We start from the raw sequence: 18,189 nt of genomic DNA, 5'->3' as shown, positions 1-18,189 counted from the left end.
ATTTGCTTCATCAGAGAGATCGGGAGGTTGCCCCCTCAGTTAGAACTCAGATATTGGTTGTTGTTGTTTTTTTTTTGCAGCGCTTCAGAGAAAGTATCTATTTTTCTTACCGTGAAATAAATAGAATGATCAAAGGTCTAGCACGTTGCTTCTTGTTACCGTTGGCGTTGAGCCTCCCAAGTCGATGAGTCACATTAGTTGTGCTCGTGTTAAATGTTGGTATGACATATAAAGTTACCTTCACGACTTTGGTCTTGGCATCCTCCCTACTCTCCGACAGCCCATAGAGTCGTAAATTCTACCTCCTTAATGTTAAATAACGCTCCGCGTCGGACAGACTCTCTTTTAAATTTCCCAAATATTTCTGTTGATAAGACTCACATTGCTAATTTCAATGCGAAAGCCACCCACTTCGTTGTATACTCACTGTATTTCTCTCGCAGATCCTCGACGAGTACAGCATTCTTATATAACGGTACCTTATTCTCAATTCTAGCATTCTTCACATATGAGTGCATTTCATTTTTGCGCGCACTTCTCTCTCCTTTCGCCGCCCTGGCTATGGTAACGTTCACCTCAGACACAACGTTAGTTCAAAAGTGTAAAACACAGCGCAAGAAATCAATGGGATTTAACAGTTCGACAAAAGGTTGACGTAAAATAATAACCGCTGTCAGAAATTAATCAAAAACTGTATTTAGAAGCGAAAACGCCAAGGAAATAACACCGCTTAGAAAAGTACATCCTATCCTACCGCCATCTTGGCTCCCCCTGAGCGAAATTATAAATGACGCAACTTGAACACACGTCACACGTACGTGAGGCTGGCAAAAGTAGACATTTGTTTGTAAACATTAACGTTAAGTCAACAGCCTTTTATCTCACATCTATCAAATATTTTTTACGAATTAATATTTTTGTTAATAATACGTTGGTTTATTGTTGTTTTTAGTGGAAATGGTAACTTTTATCCATTATAATTATTACTTTTATAATATATTTTTTATAAAAGTAGTAATTTTATTATAAATACATTTATTATTAAATCTATGTGGCCATTCCCCTCTTTATGCACAATGTCTTTGTAACTGCACTATTGTTTTTTTTTAAATATGTTGAATATTGTAAGTTTTGTACAGCTACATTGTATATATGATGTAAAGGATAGATTATAGTTTAGATTATTGCATTATATTTATATGTGCAAGTCAGATAACCTAGTAGCCAAGTAGGGGTACGTTTATTTTGATTAAGTTAATTGTGTGAGTTTCATCAGACACACGTGGGTGTGGCCACCGTCATGCGTCTGGACAGAACTTAACTTCCAGTCTCTGTTTTGTTTATGGCTGGTGGCTCAACTGACCTCTGGAACAGATATCTTGTTAAAAATAGCAAATATTTTGCTTTCCTGTAAAACGGGGATCATCGACCACTCACTGCTATGTGTGAAGGAAGGTTTGGCAGCCGATCTGTTAAAATTGTATACATTAATACAGTAACATTAGCTCGGAGTAGTTTTGATACACTTTAGCTATGATTAAGGTAATCTACTTGTTATTTTGCTTGTTATCAGAAATAAACTACACTATTGTTATTGATTTTTTGTGATACGTTTATTCCAAGAAAGCCGTTTGTTTATGTTGTTACTGCTGAAACCGTCTGTGTTGTTTCCTCATGTCACTATTTGTAACACCATGGTCCTGAGAGATACAATATTTTGTACCACTGTATGTCCTCACATATGACAATAAAAGCTTACTTAATTGAAATCTCACTATGGCGAGAGGGGCACATTTACAGTAGAGACAAAGAGGCAACGGCTTCATCATTATATCATAGGCCAGTGGTTCTCAATCTCAACTCCAGTCCTCGGGATCCACTGCTCTGCCATTTTGGATGTCTCTCATATCTGACACACTCAGTTCAGTTCATGGAATCTATCCTAACGAGTTGATGATCTTAATCAGGTGTGTTAAATAAGGGAGACATGCACAATATGCAGAGCAGTGGGTCCCGAGGACTGGAGTTGAGAACCACTGTCATAGGCTATACAAAGGTTATATATAAGTCACCAGTTATTCTGCAGTTTAGTTGAGTTAAAATAGCTCCTTCTCACAAACTTTATACACTCACATAAGTCATTCTGCAATAGAAAGGTAACGTTTCAATTTGTCGGAAATCTCACATTATTCTGTGGATTGTCTGTTTAAATCAATAGACTTTAAAAACACATTTGATTAAAACAAGTTTTATTTGATGTGTCCTGTTGTCTCTTGTGATGGGAATTAAATGTGCTTTTGTACACTTCGTCTTTTCCAAAATATTTGAACTGACCCATCTGCAGGAGGAGGTGCCGGAGGAGGTGCCTGCTGGGCATGCAGACTGCACATATTCAAGCATAAAAATTACTGTTAAACAAAAAAACTGCAAATTCTAATAGCACAAAAGCTGAAACAGAAATAATTAGCAAAACTTACTGATTCTCACTCTCGCATCCTGCCAGTCTGGCTTTCTTGGGGCTAACCTCCACTCCCTGAACAGATTAAATTAATGTATATTAAAGGACTTTTAAATTGAAACAAATTTTTCTTAGGGTTCTGTTATAAATCTACCTGCGAGAAAGGAGCAGAGTGCTTCCTCGAGACGCGCAGGGGTGGAGGTCGCAAGAAAATTACCTGCCCGACAGGCGGAGCATGAGGAGGTGAACATCTATAAATACATAAAAGAGTACGGTAATAAACATTTCTAGAAACATTCAAGCAGGGAAAATATGTGTTTAAGAAACAAAACTGACAATTCTAATAGCATAAAGGTTAAAGGACAAGTTCGGTATTTTACACTTAAAACCCTGTTTTCAGATTGTTTATGGTGAAAGAGAACGCTTTTGACTGAAATTTCAACATATGCGGCTGCCCCGAGAATTTTCGGGTGTTCGTGTTTCACCTCCCACCTTTACAATGGGTTTATAGGTGCACTGGAACAATCCTTTCTAAAATGCATTAAACTTTCGTTTACAAAGACGTGAAACTCACCGAGTGGTCAAGGGTGTTCACTGATATGCTCACACAAAAATCGCTGCAAAAGATGCTTTCCAACAGCTGTTTTAGCATTCGTTGTTAACTTGTGGACCTTTTTTTTCAAACCCCTCACACCCATATATTCTTCCGCTTAGAGCTTGAATAATAGACACTCCAGCCCAGGTGGTGGCGATAATCCGCCTTTGCCAATTGCAAGAATAGAAACAACGTTCCCGGTGCGGAGTAATACCGTACCTCACAGCACATCTAATACAAGTCAATGGAGTTGGACAAAACTACGATAAAACCTGTTGGAATGCGTAATTTGCAGCGATTTTTGTGTGAGCATACCAGTAAACACCCCTGACCACTCGGTGAGTTTCACGTCTTTGTAAACGAAAGTTTAATGCATTTTAGGAAGGATTGTTCCAGTGCACCATTAAACCCATTGTAGAGCTGGGAGGTGAAACACAAACACCCGAAAATTCTCGGGGCAGCCGCATATGTCGAAATTTCAGTCAAAACCGTTCTATTTCACCATAAACAATCTGAAAACAGGGCTTTAAGTGTAAAATACCGAACTTGTCCTTTAAGGCTGAAACAGAAATAATTAGCAAAACTTACTGATTTTCACTCCTGCATCCTGCCAGTCTGGCCCTCTTCGGCCTAACCTCCACATCCCGCTCTTCCCCTAATTGAAGCTGTAATTAAAACAAACAGATTTAATCCATGTATATTAAAGGATTTTTAAAATGAAATTGAACATTTTTTTCTCAGGGCTCTGTTATAAATCTACCTGTGTAGGGGCAGCTCTGCGCTTCCTAGGGGAAGGCATGAGTGGAGCCGCCTGCCGGACAGGCAAATCGTGAGGAGGTGAAGATCTATAAATACATAGAAATGTACGGTAAGAAACCTTTTTGGAAATATTCAAGCACTAAAAAAAGTCAAAATGAAACACAGCTAAATGTAATATTACAAAGATTAATGCAAAAAATGCAGAGACGTTTTTAAACTGTCTATGAATAAATACAAATTTACTGTAAAAAATGTTTCTGCAAACAAACTACTGTTAATGTTAAAGAAGCCCATGTAATATTTAAAAGGTAAAGACGAAAAATGGAGAGACGTTGTTAAACTTACTGAGGTATAGAGTTGTAATCAACTTCCATATCCTCAAAAACATCTTCATTATTTTGCTGTAAATAAAACAAACAGTAATTTAAAACATGAATATAAAACTTTTTTTTACAATAAAATTGGCAATACTTGTGTTTATGGCTCTGATTAAAATGTACCAGTACCTGGGCAGACATTGGTGAGGGGAGGGCCGCAACCCAAGGCTCCTCAGGGACTGGAGCAGACACAGGAGCAGGTGAGGGGAGGGCCGCAACCCGAGGCTCCACAGGGACTGGAGCAGACACAGGAGTGGGTGAGGGGAGGGCCGCAACCCAAGGCTCCTCAGGGACTGGAGCAGACACAGGAGCAGGTGAGTGGAGGGCCGCAACCCGAGGCTCCACAGGGACTGGAGCAGACACAGGAGCAGGTGAGGGGAGGGCCGCAACCCGAGGCTTCTCAGGGACTGGAGCAGACACAGGAGCAGGTGAGTGGAGGGCCGCAACCCGAGGCTCCTCAGGGACTGGAGCAGACACAGGATCAGGTGAGAGGAGGGCCGCAACCCGAGGCTCCTCAGGGACTGGAGCAGACACAGGAGCAGGTGAGGGGAGGGCCGCAACCCGAGGCTCCTCAGGGAATGGAGCAGACACAGGATCAGGTGAGGGGAGGGCCGCAACCCGAGGCTCCTCAGGGACTGGAGCAGACACAGGAGCAGGTGAGGGGAGGGCCGCAACCCGAGGCTCCTCAGGGAATGGAGCAGACACAGGAGCAGGTGAGGGGAGGTTCTCCATTGGAAAGTCCTCTTGATCTAAATCAGATGGACTCGCAAATACGGTGGGAAACCTAATAACATATGTAAAAACTGTAAGTACTGTTTCTGCAAATGTTTAAGAATCAAGCAGCTGCTGTTTATTATTGTTTTTAAAAACAACCACAGTTCAAACTATAAAGATGACCTATTGCGTTTAACATTAATTGGTAGAATACATTTAATACATTAATTCAAAATGGTTCTATTTCACCATAAACAATCTGAAAACAGGGCTTTAAGTGTAAAATACCAAACTTGTCCTTTAAGGCTGAAACAGAAATAATTAGCAAAACTTACTGATTTTCACTCCCGCATCCTGCCAGTCTGGCCCTCTTCGGCCTAACCTCCACATCCCGCTCTTCCCCTAATTGAAGCTGTAATTAAAACAAACAGATTTAATCCATGTATATTAAAGGATTTTTAAAATGAAATTGAAAAAAAAAATTCTCAGGGCTCTGTTATAAATCTACCTGTGTGGGGCCAGCTTTGCGCTTCCTAAAGGAAGGCAGGAGTGGAGCCGCCTGCCGGACAGGCAAATCGTGAGGAGGTGAAGATCTATAAATACATAGAAATGTACGGTAAGAAACCTTTTTGGAAATATTCAAGCACTAAAAAAAGTCAAAATGAAACACAGCTAAATGTAATATGACAAAGATTAATGCAAAAAATGCAGAGACGTTTTTAAACTGTCTATGAATAAATACAAATTTACTGTAAAAAATGTTTCTGCAAACAAACTACTGTTAATGTTAAAGAAGCCCATGTAATATTTAAAAGGTAAAGACGAAAAATGGAGAGACGTTGTTAAACTTACTGAGGTACAGAGTTGTAATAAACTTCCATATCCACAAAAACATCTTCATTATTTTGCTGTAAATAAAACAAACAGTAATTTAAAACATGAATATAAACTTTTTTTTTACAATAAAATTGGCAATACTTGTGTTTATGGCTCTGATTAAAATGTACCTGTACCTGGGCAGACATTGGTGAGGGGAGGGCCGCAACCCGAGGCTCCTCAGGGAATGGAGCAGACACAGGAGCAGGTGAGTGGAGGGCCGCAACCCGAGGCTCATCAGGGACTGGAGCAGACACAGGAGCAGGTGAGGGGAGGGCCGCAACCTGAGGCTCCTCAGGGAATGGAGCAGACACAGGATCAGGTGAGGGGAGGGCCGCAACCCGAGGCTCCTCAGGGACTGGAGCAGACACAGGAGCAGGTGAGGGGAGGGCAGCAACCCGAGGCTCCTCAGGGAATGGAGCAGACACAGGAGCAGGTGAGGGGAGGGCCACAACCAGAGGCTCCACAGGAACTGGAGCAGACACAGGAGCAGGTGAGGGGAGGGCCGCAACCCAAGGCTCCTCAGGGACTGGAGCAGACACAGGAGCAGGTGAGTGGAGGGCCGCAACCCGAGGCTCCACAGGGACTGGAGCAGACACAGGAGCAGGTGAGGGGAGGGCCACAACCCAAGGCTCCTCAGGGACTGGAGCAGACAGAGGAGCAGGTGAGTGGAGGGCCGCAACCGGAGGCTCCTCAGGGACTGGAGCAGACACAGGAGCAGGTGAGGGGAGGGCCGCAACCCCAGGCTCCACAGGGACTGGAGCAGACACAGGAGCAAATGAGGGGAGGGCCTCAACCCAGGGCTCCTCAGGGACTGGCGCAGACACAGGAGCAGGTGAGTGGAGGGCCGCAACCCGAGGCTCCTCAGGGACTGGAGCAGACACAGGAGCAGGTGAGGGGAGGGCCGCAACCCGAGGCTCCTCAGGGACTGGAGCAGACACAGGAGCAGGTGAGGGGAGGGCCGCAACCCGAGGCTCCTCAGGGACTGGAGCAGACACAGGAGCAGGTGAGGGGAGGTTCTCCATTGGAAAGTCCTCTTGATCTAAATCAGATGGACTCGCAAATACGGTGGGAAACCTAGAAACATATGTAAAAACTGTAAGTACTGTTTCTGCAAATGTTTAAGAATTAAGCAGCTGCTGTTTATTATTGTTTTTAAAAACAACCACAGTTCAAACTATAAAGATGACCTATTGTGTTTAACATTAATTGGTAGAATACATTTATTAATACATTAATTCAAAACGGTTCTATTTCACCATAAACAATCTGAAAACAGGGCTTTAAGTGTAAAATACCAAACTTGTCCTTTAAGGCTGAAACAGAAATAATTAGCAAAACTTACTGATTTTCACTCCCGCATCCTGTCAGTCTGGCCCTCTTCAGCCTAACCTCCACATCCCGCTCTTCCCCTAATTGAAGCTGTAATTAAAACAAACAGATTTAATCCATGTATATTAAAGGATTTTTAAATGGAAAATGAAAAAAAAAATTCTCAGGGCTCTGTTTTAAATCTACCTGTGTGGGGGCAGCTCGGCGCTTCCTAAAGGAAGGCAGGAGTGGAGCCGCCTGCCGGACAGGCAAATCGTGAGGAGGTGACGATCTATAATTACATAGAAATGTACGGTAAGAAACCTTTTTGGAAATATTCAAGCACTAAAAAAGTCCAAATGAAACACAGCTAAATGTAATATTACAAAGATTAATGCAAAAAATGCAGAGACGCTTTTAAACTGTCTATGAATAAATATAAATTTACAGTAAGAAATGTTTCTGCAAACAAACTACTGTTAATGTTAAAGAAGCCCATGTAATATTTAAAAGGTAAAGACGAAAAATGTAGAGACGTTGTTAAACTTACTGAGGTATAGAGTTATAATCAACTTCCATATCCTCAAAAACATCTTCATTATTTTGCTGTAAATAAAACAAACGGTAATTTAAAACATGAATATAAAACTTTTTTACAATAAAATTGGCAATACTTGTGTTTATGGCTCTGATAAAAATGTACCTGTACCTGGGCAGACGTTGGTGAGGGGAGGGCCGCAACCCGAGGCTCCTCAGGAACTGGAGCAACCACAGGAACAGGTAAGGGGTGGTCCTCATTCTCTTAATCCAAGGAGAGGTCCTACATTGGAAAGTCCTCTTGATCTAAATCAGATGGACTCGCAAATACAGTGGGAAACCTAGAAACATATGTAAAAACTGTAAGTACTGTTTCTGCAAATGTTTAAGAATTAAGCAGCTGCTGTTTATTTTTTTTTTAAAAACAACCACAGTTCAAACTATAAAGATGACCTATTGCGTTTAACATTAATTGGGAGAATACATTTGCCCAAACTGATTTCATCAAAAACATTTTCTTTAAAAGAAGCCCATGTAATATTTAAAAGATAAAGAGAAAAAATGGAGAGACGTTGTTAAACTTACTGAGGTATAGAGTTGTAATCAACTTCCATATCCACAAAAACATCTTCATTATTTTGCTGTAAATAAAACAAACAGTAATTTAAAACATGAATATAAAACTTTTTTTTACAATAAAATAGGCAATACTTGTGTTTATGGCTCTAATAAAGATTTACCTGTACCTGGGCAGACATTGGTAAGGGGAGGGCCGCAACCCGAGGCTCCTCAGGGACTGGAGCAACCACAGGAACAGGTAAGGGGTGGTCCTCATTCTCTTCATCCAAGGAGAGGTCCTTCATTGGAAAGTCCTCTTGATCTAAATCAGATGGACTCGCAAATACAGTGGGAAACCTAGAAACATATGTAAAAACTGTAAGTACTGTTTCTGCAAATGTTTAAGAATTAAGCAGCTGCTGTTTATTATTTTTTTTTAAAACAACCACAGTTCAAACTATAAAGATGACCTATTGCGTTTAACATTAATTGGGAGAATACATTTGCCCAAACTGATTTCATCAAAAACATTTTCTTTAAAAGAAGCCCATGTAATATTTAAAAGGTAAAGACGAAAAATGGAGAGACGTTGTTTAACTTACTGAGGTATAGAGTTGTAATCAACTTCCATATCCACAAAAACATCTTCATTATTTTGCTGTAAATAAAACAAACAGTAATTTAAAACATGAATATAAAACTTTTTTTACAATAAAATGGGCAATAATTGTGTTTATGGCTCTGATAAAAATGTACCTGTACCTGGGCAGACATTGGTGAGGGGAGGGCCGCAACCCGAGGCTCCTCAGGGACTGGAGCAGACACAGGAGCAGGTGAGAGAAGGACCACAAACCGAGGCTCCTCAGGGACTGGAGCAGACACAGGAGCAGGTGAGGGGAGGGCCGCAACCCGAGGCTCCTCAGGGACTGGAGCAGACACAGGAGCAGGTGAGGGGAGGGCCGCAACCCGAGGCTCCTCAGGGACTGGAGCAGACACAGGAGCAGGTGAGGGGAGGGCCGCAACCCGAGGCTCCTCAGGGACTGGAGCACACACAGGAGCAGGTGAGGGGAGGGTCGCAACCCGAGGCTCCTCAGGGACTGGAGCAGACACAGGAGCAGGTGAGGGGAGGGCCGCAACCCGAGGCTCCTCAGGGACTGGAGCAGACACAGGAGCAGGTGAGGGGAGGGCCGCAACCCGAGGCTCCTCAGGGACGGGAGCAGACACAGGAGCAGGTGAGGGGAGGGCCGCAACCCGAGGCTCCACAGGGACTGGAGCAGACACAGGAGCAGGTGAGAGAACGGCCGAACCACGAGGATCCACAGGGACTCAAGCAGACACAGGATCAGGTGAGGGGAGGGCCGCAACCCGAGGCTCCTCAGGGACTGGAGCAGACACAGGAGCAGGTGAGGGGAGGGCCGCAACCCGAGGCTCCTCAGGGACTGGAGCAGACACAGGAGCAGGTGAGGGGAGGGCCGCAACCCGAGGCTCCTCAGGGACTGGAGCAGACACAGGAGCAGGTGAGGGGAGGGCCGCAACCCGAGGCTCCTCAGGGACTGGAGCAGACACAGGAGCAGGTGAGGGGAGGGCCGCAACCCGAGGCTCCTCAGGGACTGGAGCAGACACAGGAGCAGGTGAGAGGAGGGCCGCAACCCGAGGCTCCTCAGGGACTGGAGCAAACCCAGGAGCAGGTGAGGGGAGGGCCGCAACCCGAGGCTCCTCAGGGACTGGAGCAGACACAGGAGAAGGTGAGGGGAGGGCCGCAACCCGAGGCTCCTCAGGGACTGGAGCAGACACAGGAGCAGGTGAGGGGAGGGCCGCAACCCGAGGCTCCTCAGGGACTGGAGCAACCACAGGAACAGGTAAGGGGTGGTCCTCATTCTCTTCATCCAAGGAGAGGTCCTCCATTGGAAAGTCCTCTTGATCTAAATCAGATCGACTCGCAAATACGGTGGGAAATCTAAAAACATATGTAAAAACTGTAAGTACTGTTTCTGCAAATGTTTAAGAATTAAGCATCTGCTGTTAATTATTGTTTTTAAAAACAACCACAGTTCAAACTATAAAGATGACCTATTGCGTTTAACATTAATTGGTAGAATACATTTGCCCAAACTGATTTCATTAAAAATATTTTCTTTAAATATTGCATTAATCTGATTGTTCTGATCAATATGAATTGTATGACATTTACTGTACTAGTTCATTACTGTTATTATCAGTGTGTCAAATAAAATTCTGACAGATGCTGTAGGAGAATTTTAAATCTTTTCCAGATGCTGGTTTACATTCACCAGTCTTGAAACTTCAGTTACTGCGCATTACACTTTAAAATGCTGAATTGAACAAATACATTTTTTTTAGAAAAATAAGTTTCCCATACCTTACGATAAACCTGGAGAGGTCCTTTAGCTTCCTACCCCACCGCCCTTCTCTTTGGAGCTGAAAAATCCACCTGTCCATCGTCTCCCTTGCCAGTCTGCAAGCCAACCGTGAGGTTTCGGCAAACCTAACCAGGGTAAGCCCTACCTTAAATCTGTAAGAGAGGAACATCATCTTATAAACCAACTCAGCTGTCTAACAATTATGCATCTGATAACAGTGTCTTAATCACAGGAAGACAAAACAAAATAAAGTTTATGCAATGAAACTATTGAAGAGCCAGGAGATCTTACTGGAATTCTGCAGACACACTTCCGCTACCAGACAAACGGACTAAATCGAAAACTAAAGTCTCCGCCCTTTCAGAGAGACTAGTCTCTGTCTCCATGATATCCTCCTAGAAATCACATTATCATCACAAACAGGTCATGTATTTATTACAGTGTAAGACTCGTTTGTATTGAAATGTACTTCTTACCCTTTTGTGATGATAGAGATCAGAGTCCACATCCTCTTTATCTGTGGTACACAGTGGAACTGTGTACCAGAGATCATTCTTAGTTGGAAAAGCTGCTGAGAACAAAGCAGAGAGAGATGAAAAAAAACACTGACAGGTTTGTTAAAGTACCAATTCATAACAACATAAGATTATACTTTAGTATAATTTTCCACATTTGTACAAAAATTAAGTCTTACCGTTTGGAGGAGCTGATGGCGGCTTCAGAGATGATGTCTCCTCGGATGTCGCAACCCGAGGCTCCTCAGGGACTGGAGCAGACACAGGAGCAGGTGAGGGGAGGGCCGCAACCCGAGGCTCCTCAGGGACTGGAGCAGACACAAGAGCAGGTGAGGGGAGGGCCGCAACCCGAGGCTCCTCAGGGACTGGAGCAGACACAGGAGCAGGTGAGGGGAGGGACTCCACCCGACGCTCCTCAGGAACTAAAGCAGACACACGAGCAAGTGAGGGGAGGGCCGCAACCCGAGGCTCCTCAGGGACTGGAGCAGACACAGGAGCAGGTGAGGGAAGGGCCGCAACCCGAGGCTCCTCAGGGACTGGAGCAGACACAGGAGCAGGTGAGGAGAGGTCCGCAACCCGAGGCTCCTCAGGGACTGGAGCAGACACAGGAGCAGGTGAGGGGAAGGACTCAACCAGAGGCTCCTCATGGACTGGATCAGACAAAGAAGCAGGTGAGGGGAGGGCCGCAACCCGAGGCTCCTCAGGGACTGGAGCAGACACAGGAGCAGGTGAGGGGAGGGCCGCAACCCGAGGCTCCTCAGGGACTGGAGCAGACACAGGAGCAGGTGAGGGGAGGGCCGCAACCCGAGGCTCCTCAGGGACTGGAGCAGACACAGGAGCAGGTGAGGGGAAGGCCGCAACCCGAGGCTCCTCAGGGACTGGAGCAGACACAGGAGCAGGTGAGGGGGGGTTCTCCATTTGAAAGTCCTCTTGATCTAAATCAGATGGACTCGCAAATACGGTGGGAAACCTAGAAACATATGTAAAAACTGTAAGTACTGTTTCTGCAAATGTTTAAGAATCAAGCAGCTGCTGTTTATTATTGTTTTTAAAAACAACCACAGTTCAAACTATAAAGATGACCTATTGCATTTAACATTAATTGGTAGAATACACTTATTAATACATTAATTCAAAACCGTTCTATTTCACCATAAACAATCTGAAAACAGGGCTTTAAGTGTAAAATACCAAACTTGTCCTTTAAGGCTGAAACAGAAATAATTAGCAAAACTTACTGATTTTCACTCCCGCATCCTGCCAGTCTGGCCCACTTCGGCCTAACCTCCACATCCCGCTCTTCCCCTAATTGAAGCTGTGGAACTGTGTACCAGAGATCATTCTTAGTTGGAAAAGCTGCTGAGAACAAAGCAGAGAGATATGAAATAAAAAAACACTGACAGGTTTGTTAAAGTACCAATTCATAACAACATAAGATTATACTTTAGAATAATTTTCCACATTTGTACAAAAATGAAGTCTTACCGTTTGTAGGAGCTGATGGCGGCTTCAGAGATGATGTCTCCTCGGATGTCGCAACCCGAGGCTCCTCAGGGACTGAAGCAGACACAGGAGCAGGTAAGGGGAGGGCCGCAACCCGAGGCTCCTCAGGGACTGGAGCAGACACAGGAGCAGGTGAGGAGAGGGCCGCAACCCGAGTCTCCTCAGGGACTGGAGCAGACACAGAAGCAGGTGAGGGGAGGGCCGCAACCCGAGGCTCCTCAGGGACTGGAGCAGACACAGGAGCAGGTGAGGGGAGGGCCGCAACCCGAGGCTCCTCAGGGACTGGAGCAGACACAGGAGCAGGTGAGGAGAGGGCCGCAACCCGAGTCTCCTCAGTGAATTGAGAAGACACAGAAGCAGGTGAGGGGAGGGCCACAACCCGAGGCTCCTCAGGGACTGGAGCAGACACAGGAGCAGGTGAGGGGAGGGCCGCAACCCGAGGCTCCTCAGGGACTGGAGCAGACACAGGAGCAGGTGAGGGGAGGGCCGCAACCCGAGGCTCCTCAGGGACTGGAGCAGACACAGGAGCAGGTGAGGGGAGGGCCGCAACCCGAGGCTCCTCAGGGACTGGAGCAGACACAGGAGCAGGTGAGGGGAGGGCCGCATCCCGAGGCTCCTCAGGGACTGGAGCAGACACAGGAGCAGGTGAGGGGAGGTTCTCCATTGGAAAGTCCTCTTGATCTAAATCAGATGGACTCGCAAATACGGTGGGAAACCTAGAAACATATGTAAAAACTGTAAGTACTGTTTCTGCAAATGTTTAAGAATCAAGCAGCTGCTGTTTATTATTGTTTTTAAAAACAACCACAGTTCAAACTATAAAGATGACCTATTGCGTTTAACATTAATTGGTAGAATACATTTATTAATACATTAATTCAAAACCGTTCTATTTCACCATAAACAATCTGAAAACAGGGCTTTAAGTGTAAAATACTAAACTTGTCCTTTAAGGCTGAAACAGAAATAATTAGCAAAACTTACTGATTTTCACTCCCGCATCCTGCCAGTCTGGCCCACTTCGGCCTAACCTCCACATCCCGCTCTTCCCCTAATTGAAGCTGTGGAACTGTGTACCAGAGATCATTCTTAGTTGGAAAAGCTGCTGAGAACCAAGCAGAGAGAGATGAAATAAAAAAACACTGACAGGTTTGTTAAAGTACCAATTCATAACAACATAAGATTATACTTTAGTATAATTTTCCACATTTGTACAAAAATGAAGTCTTACCGTTTGGAGGAGCTGATGGCGGCTTCAGAGATGATGTCTCCTCGGATGTCGCAACCCGAGGCTCCTCAGGGACTGGAGCAGACACAGGAGCAGGTGAGGGGAGGGCCGCAACCCGAGGCTCCTCAGGGACTGGAGCAGACACAGGAGCAGGTGAGGGGAGGGCCGCAAGCCGAGGATCCTCAGGGACGGGAGCAGACACAGGAGCAGGTGAGGGGAGGGGCGCGACCGGAGGCTCCTCAGGGACTGGAGCAGACACAGAAGCAGGTGAGAGGAGGGCCGCAACCCGAGGCTCCTCAGGGACTGGAGTAGACACAGCAGCAGGTGAGGGGAGGGCCGCATCCTGAGGCTCCTCAGGGACTGGAGCAGACACTGGAGCTGTTATGGGAAGAGCCGCGACCCGAGGCTCCTCAGGGACTGGAGCAGACACAGGAGCAGGTGAGGGGAGGTTCTCCATTGGAAAGTCCTCTTGATCTAAATCAGATGGACTCGCAAATACGGTGGGAAACCTAGAAACATATGTAAAAACTGTAAGTACTGTTTCTGCAAATGTTTAAGAATCAAGCAGCTGCTGTTTATTATTGTTTTTAAAAACAACCACAGTTCAAACTATAAAGATGACCTATTGCGTTTAACATTAACTCTTTCCCAGCCATTGACGAGATATCTCGTCAATTAAGAGAAAACGCTTCCCCGCCAATGACGAGATTTTCCGTCTTTCCGCAATACCGCTATTATCCACCAGGTGGCGCCCTTCCGCAACTTTTTACACCCTGAAGTATTGCCCTATGGCAAGCAGCTGCATGTCCGTGTCTGTTTTAAAGATCGCTCTGAATGAGATCTCTATGAAAAGTCCGTCACAAAAATGGAATTATCTCTGCTTTTTGCTCAAAATGTGGTGTTTTTGCAGAAACCTACCCATATTCAAAAGCTGATTACAAAAGAACCACTGAAGGTAGGAAGAAACGGTTTTTTTTGTTTGAAAGCAGAGGGTCGGTTCTTTCATTTGGTATACTGTATGTTTATATATTCTAGGGCTGTTGAAACGAATTTCAGTAATCGAATATAATTCGAATATTAAAAAAAATAATACTAATCGAATGTTAAAACTACTGTTCGAATGGGATAAAAAAAATAGATTTAAAAATATTTTTTATGTGTGCACTATCTAACGCATTTATGCTGTTAAATACCGCTAGCTAACCTCGACACGCATTTCCATCGGCTAATTCATTTGAAACAAGACCAGCAGCAGGAGGTACGTGAGAAAGAGAAAGCGGAGCTGATAGCGATTGCGGAGGAAGGTTATGAGGAAGACGAGAACGGAGCAGCCAAGGTGAAGAGGACAGTGTCAGGAGAAAACCGCTCTCAGTCCTATGGACGACCGTTTTGGGAATGTCTTTAATGCTAATTTGTTTGGATACGTTTGTCTTTTCGACCAGTGACAAAATACCTGTTCAAGATCACACTTCCTCTAAGGTGTGTTTAAATGAAAAAAGAATAGTGAAATTGGAGGCCAGGGGATGTGTGTGCTGTGTGTAAGTATTGTATTACTAATATGCGATCTACGCAACCCTCATACGTGGACAGAGAGAACTGCGTTGATAATTAAATGTTTCATTAAAGTTGACAACTTTGTTAATTTTGTGTCTAAGCTTAATCATTAATTAGCAAGAAAACTATCACCTGTTATTAAATAATTACATGTTTATTAGTAATACTGCAATGTCTTCTAGTGCAGTTTTAAATTATGTCCACTAGAACAGTGTTTCCCAACCCTGGTCCTCGGGCACCCCCTCCCAGAAAGTTTTAGATGTCTCCTTATTTAACACACCTGATTTAACTCATCAGCTTGTTAGAGACACATGTTTACCATTTTAGAAAGAGGCTGATGAGTCGAATCAGGTGTTTTAAATAAGGAGACATCTAAAACTTTCTGGGAGGGGGTGCCCGAGGACCAGGGTTGGGAAACACTGTTCTAGTGGACATAATTTAAAACAAGTCAACTATACGAGCTCATAGTGGCATTGGCAATGCATAAGCCCGTTTTTACAACGTGTGTAGATAGGTATAGTAAATATTAATAAGTCAAATTTGAGCATTAAATAATCGATTATAAATCGAATATTAAAAAAAATAATGAATGAAATTCGAATGGGATAGTAGAGGAAGATTGACAGCCCTAATATATTCAAAGTAGAACATTTTCTGGAAGGCATTAAACTTTGGTGAAAATCATGAAAAACACTGGCGCTGGCTGGCAACTTTTTTAAAAACGCTGGCGGTGAAAGAGTTAATTGGTAGAATACATTTATTAATACATTAATTCAAAACCGTTCTATTTCACCATAAACAATCTGAAAACAGGGCTTTCAGTGTAAAATACCAAACTTGTCCTTTAAGGCTGAAACAGAAATAATTAGCAAAACTTACTGATTTTCACTCCCGCATCCTGCCAGTCTGGCCCACTTCGGCCTAACCTCCACATCCCGCTCTTCCCCTAATTGAAGCTGTGGAACTGTGTACCAGAGATCATTCTTAGCTGGAAAAGCTGCTGAGAACAAAGCAGAGAGAGATGAAATAAAAAAACACTGACAGGTTTGTTAAAGTACCAATTCATAACAACATAAGATTATACTTTAGTATAATTTTCCACATTTGTACAAAAATGAAGTCTTACTGTTTGGAGGAGCTGATGGCGGCTTCAGAGATGATGTCTCCTCGGATGTCTGCACCGCACGCCCAATGAGCGCCTCCTCCACCTGTGGAGCAACAGCACTGGTAGCGACTGCAGGCTCCGAGGGGCAAGCATCGCTTTCCACACTGCTACTCACAGAGTTGGAGGGCCCAGTGGGTTGAGGAGGTGCCGGGACATCCGGTCGAATGCTAACAAGTGGACGATCTTTTCTATATAAAAAGATCGTCGACCCATTTTCAAGATGAGAATAGGCCCTCATCAATTTATCAGGGCACTGACGTCCTGCACCTAAAATGACGACGACACTCATGACTTGAAACTCAAATAACACCTCTAACACAACAACAACAAGATGATAAACACGCTAGATATAATGCCTTGAACACTGACGACTACCAAAACCACACCGAACATACACCGAACTATAAACCCACAACTTTGTGATGAGCGCGCTGGCTTATATAGCTGCCGGAACTCTGATGTAATAATCACGACATCATAGCTCTCAATATGATGATGTCATCATTCATACACTGCGTTGCTACAGTTATTATAGTCAACATATTTATTATTTTTTATTTATATAAAATAGAAATGGATGTAATGAACTATTTTATTTTTTCTTTTGCAATCTAGTTTGTTGTTCAGCAATAAAATGCCTGTGAAAGACACAAACTTTTCTTCGCTCACCAGTAACTGTTTCACTTCCCACTTTCATCTCTTTAGTGAAAATACCCACTACCAACAAAAAAAGAAAAAACAAACCACATAAATGGAAACAATACCTACACAATGACATGATTTTATATATCTAAACAGTGGTATGCACAGACCTCCGCATGGGGCAGGTGCAGAAGGACAAAAGAAGGCCCTTTTTTCCTTTGTAACCGATGCTGATATATGTGATGCATAACTCACTGGTCAATCAAAAACACAGAAATTGTCAATTGTTTAATGAATTATTTTAATTTATTTAATAATTTATTACCATTACTAAATATTTTTTACTTTTGTTTGTTTCATTTGAAACAAAATACTGAGAATAAGAAAGGTTGTTGTGTGGTAACTACTGTATGTTCAATATAGTGGATATTAGTTTTTAATACATAAAAGATTCTTAGGCTTACACTGGTTTACCACAAATTAACAGCTTTTGCTACAGTAACCACAGCTTAACCATATTATTTATTAGTAAATATGGTAATACACTGGTAATCAATGTCAAAACCATGTTTTTACTCTTTTACCCATGGATAATTTTCACATAACCACAAAACTTAAATGTGTCAGTATATTAAAAAAACCTAATACTCACTGGACTGATAATATTTAAACAAGTACATGAGGACGGGCTAAACCATATTGTTAAACTGACTTGTATAAAAACAAATTGAATTTTTTTTTTTATTCAAAAATACGGTAGCAAAATACGTTTTTTTATTGTAATTGATTAAGCTTAAGTCTTAACACGCTGCCACATTTGTTTCATTTTTAATACACATTTACATGTTTCTTATTACCTGTCATGCGTTGATGACATCTTGTGATGTACAGTATGCGGTTAAGACACTGCTGTTAAGTTCATGTAAAGAAATCTCCACCTAGATGCACAGAGCTTCAGCTCCACGGCCAAAACCTCACGTGTTCAAGTCGGATCTCACATTACTCTGTGGATTATC

The 18,189-nt window shown here is 43.4% G+C and overlaps 1 protein-coding gene across 1 annotated transcript in view; it reads right to left on the bottom strand.

Annotated features, from left to right (window-relative positions):
- The window catches only part of LOC129429211 (uncharacterized), a 66,197-nt gene extending 52,043 nt beyond the window's left edge, over nucleotides 1–14,154 (bottom strand). The window contains exons 1-15 of the mRNA XM_073855454.1: nucleotides 14,013–14,154; nucleotides 13,816–13,887; nucleotides 12,567–12,638; nucleotides 12,330–12,440; nucleotides 11,261–11,332; nucleotides 11,043–11,137; nucleotides 10,858–10,961; nucleotides 10,603–10,718; nucleotides 8,948–9,510; nucleotides 8,788–8,843; nucleotides 8,374–8,542; nucleotides 8,213–8,268; nucleotides 7,800–7,968; nucleotides 7,641–7,696; nucleotides 7,298–7,382 (exon numbers count right to left, since the gene is read on the bottom strand). Of these exons, the coding sequence (XP_073711555.1) occupies nucleotides 7,911–7,968; nucleotides 8,213–8,268; nucleotides 8,374–8,542; nucleotides 8,788–8,843; nucleotides 8,948–9,510; nucleotides 10,603–10,718; nucleotides 10,858–10,961; nucleotides 11,043–11,137; nucleotides 11,261–11,332; nucleotides 12,330–12,440; nucleotides 12,567–12,638; nucleotides 13,816–13,887; nucleotides 14,013–14,154 (1,686 nt within the window). The 3' untranslated portion in view covers nucleotides 7,298–7,382; nucleotides 7,641–7,696; nucleotides 7,800–7,910. The remainder of the gene's footprint in view (nucleotides 1–7,297; nucleotides 7,383–7,640; nucleotides 7,697–7,799; nucleotides 7,969–8,212; nucleotides 8,269–8,373; nucleotides 8,543–8,787; nucleotides 8,844–8,947; nucleotides 9,511–10,602; nucleotides 10,719–10,857; nucleotides 10,962–11,042; nucleotides 11,138–11,260; nucleotides 11,333–12,329; nucleotides 12,441–12,566; nucleotides 12,639–13,815; nucleotides 13,888–14,012) is intronic.
- Between the last annotated feature and the right edge of the window lie 4,035 nt (nucleotides 14,155–18,189).

The sequence above is a fragment of the Misgurnus anguillicaudatus genome, chromosome 18, assembly GCF_027580225.2.
Source record: "Misgurnus anguillicaudatus chromosome 18, ASM2758022v2, whole genome shotgun sequence".
NCBI classification, from domain to species: Eukaryota; Metazoa; Chordata; class Actinopteri; order Cypriniformes; family Cobitidae; genus Misgurnus; species Misgurnus anguillicaudatus.
This window is presented reverse-complemented; position numbering and strand designations above follow the sequence as displayed.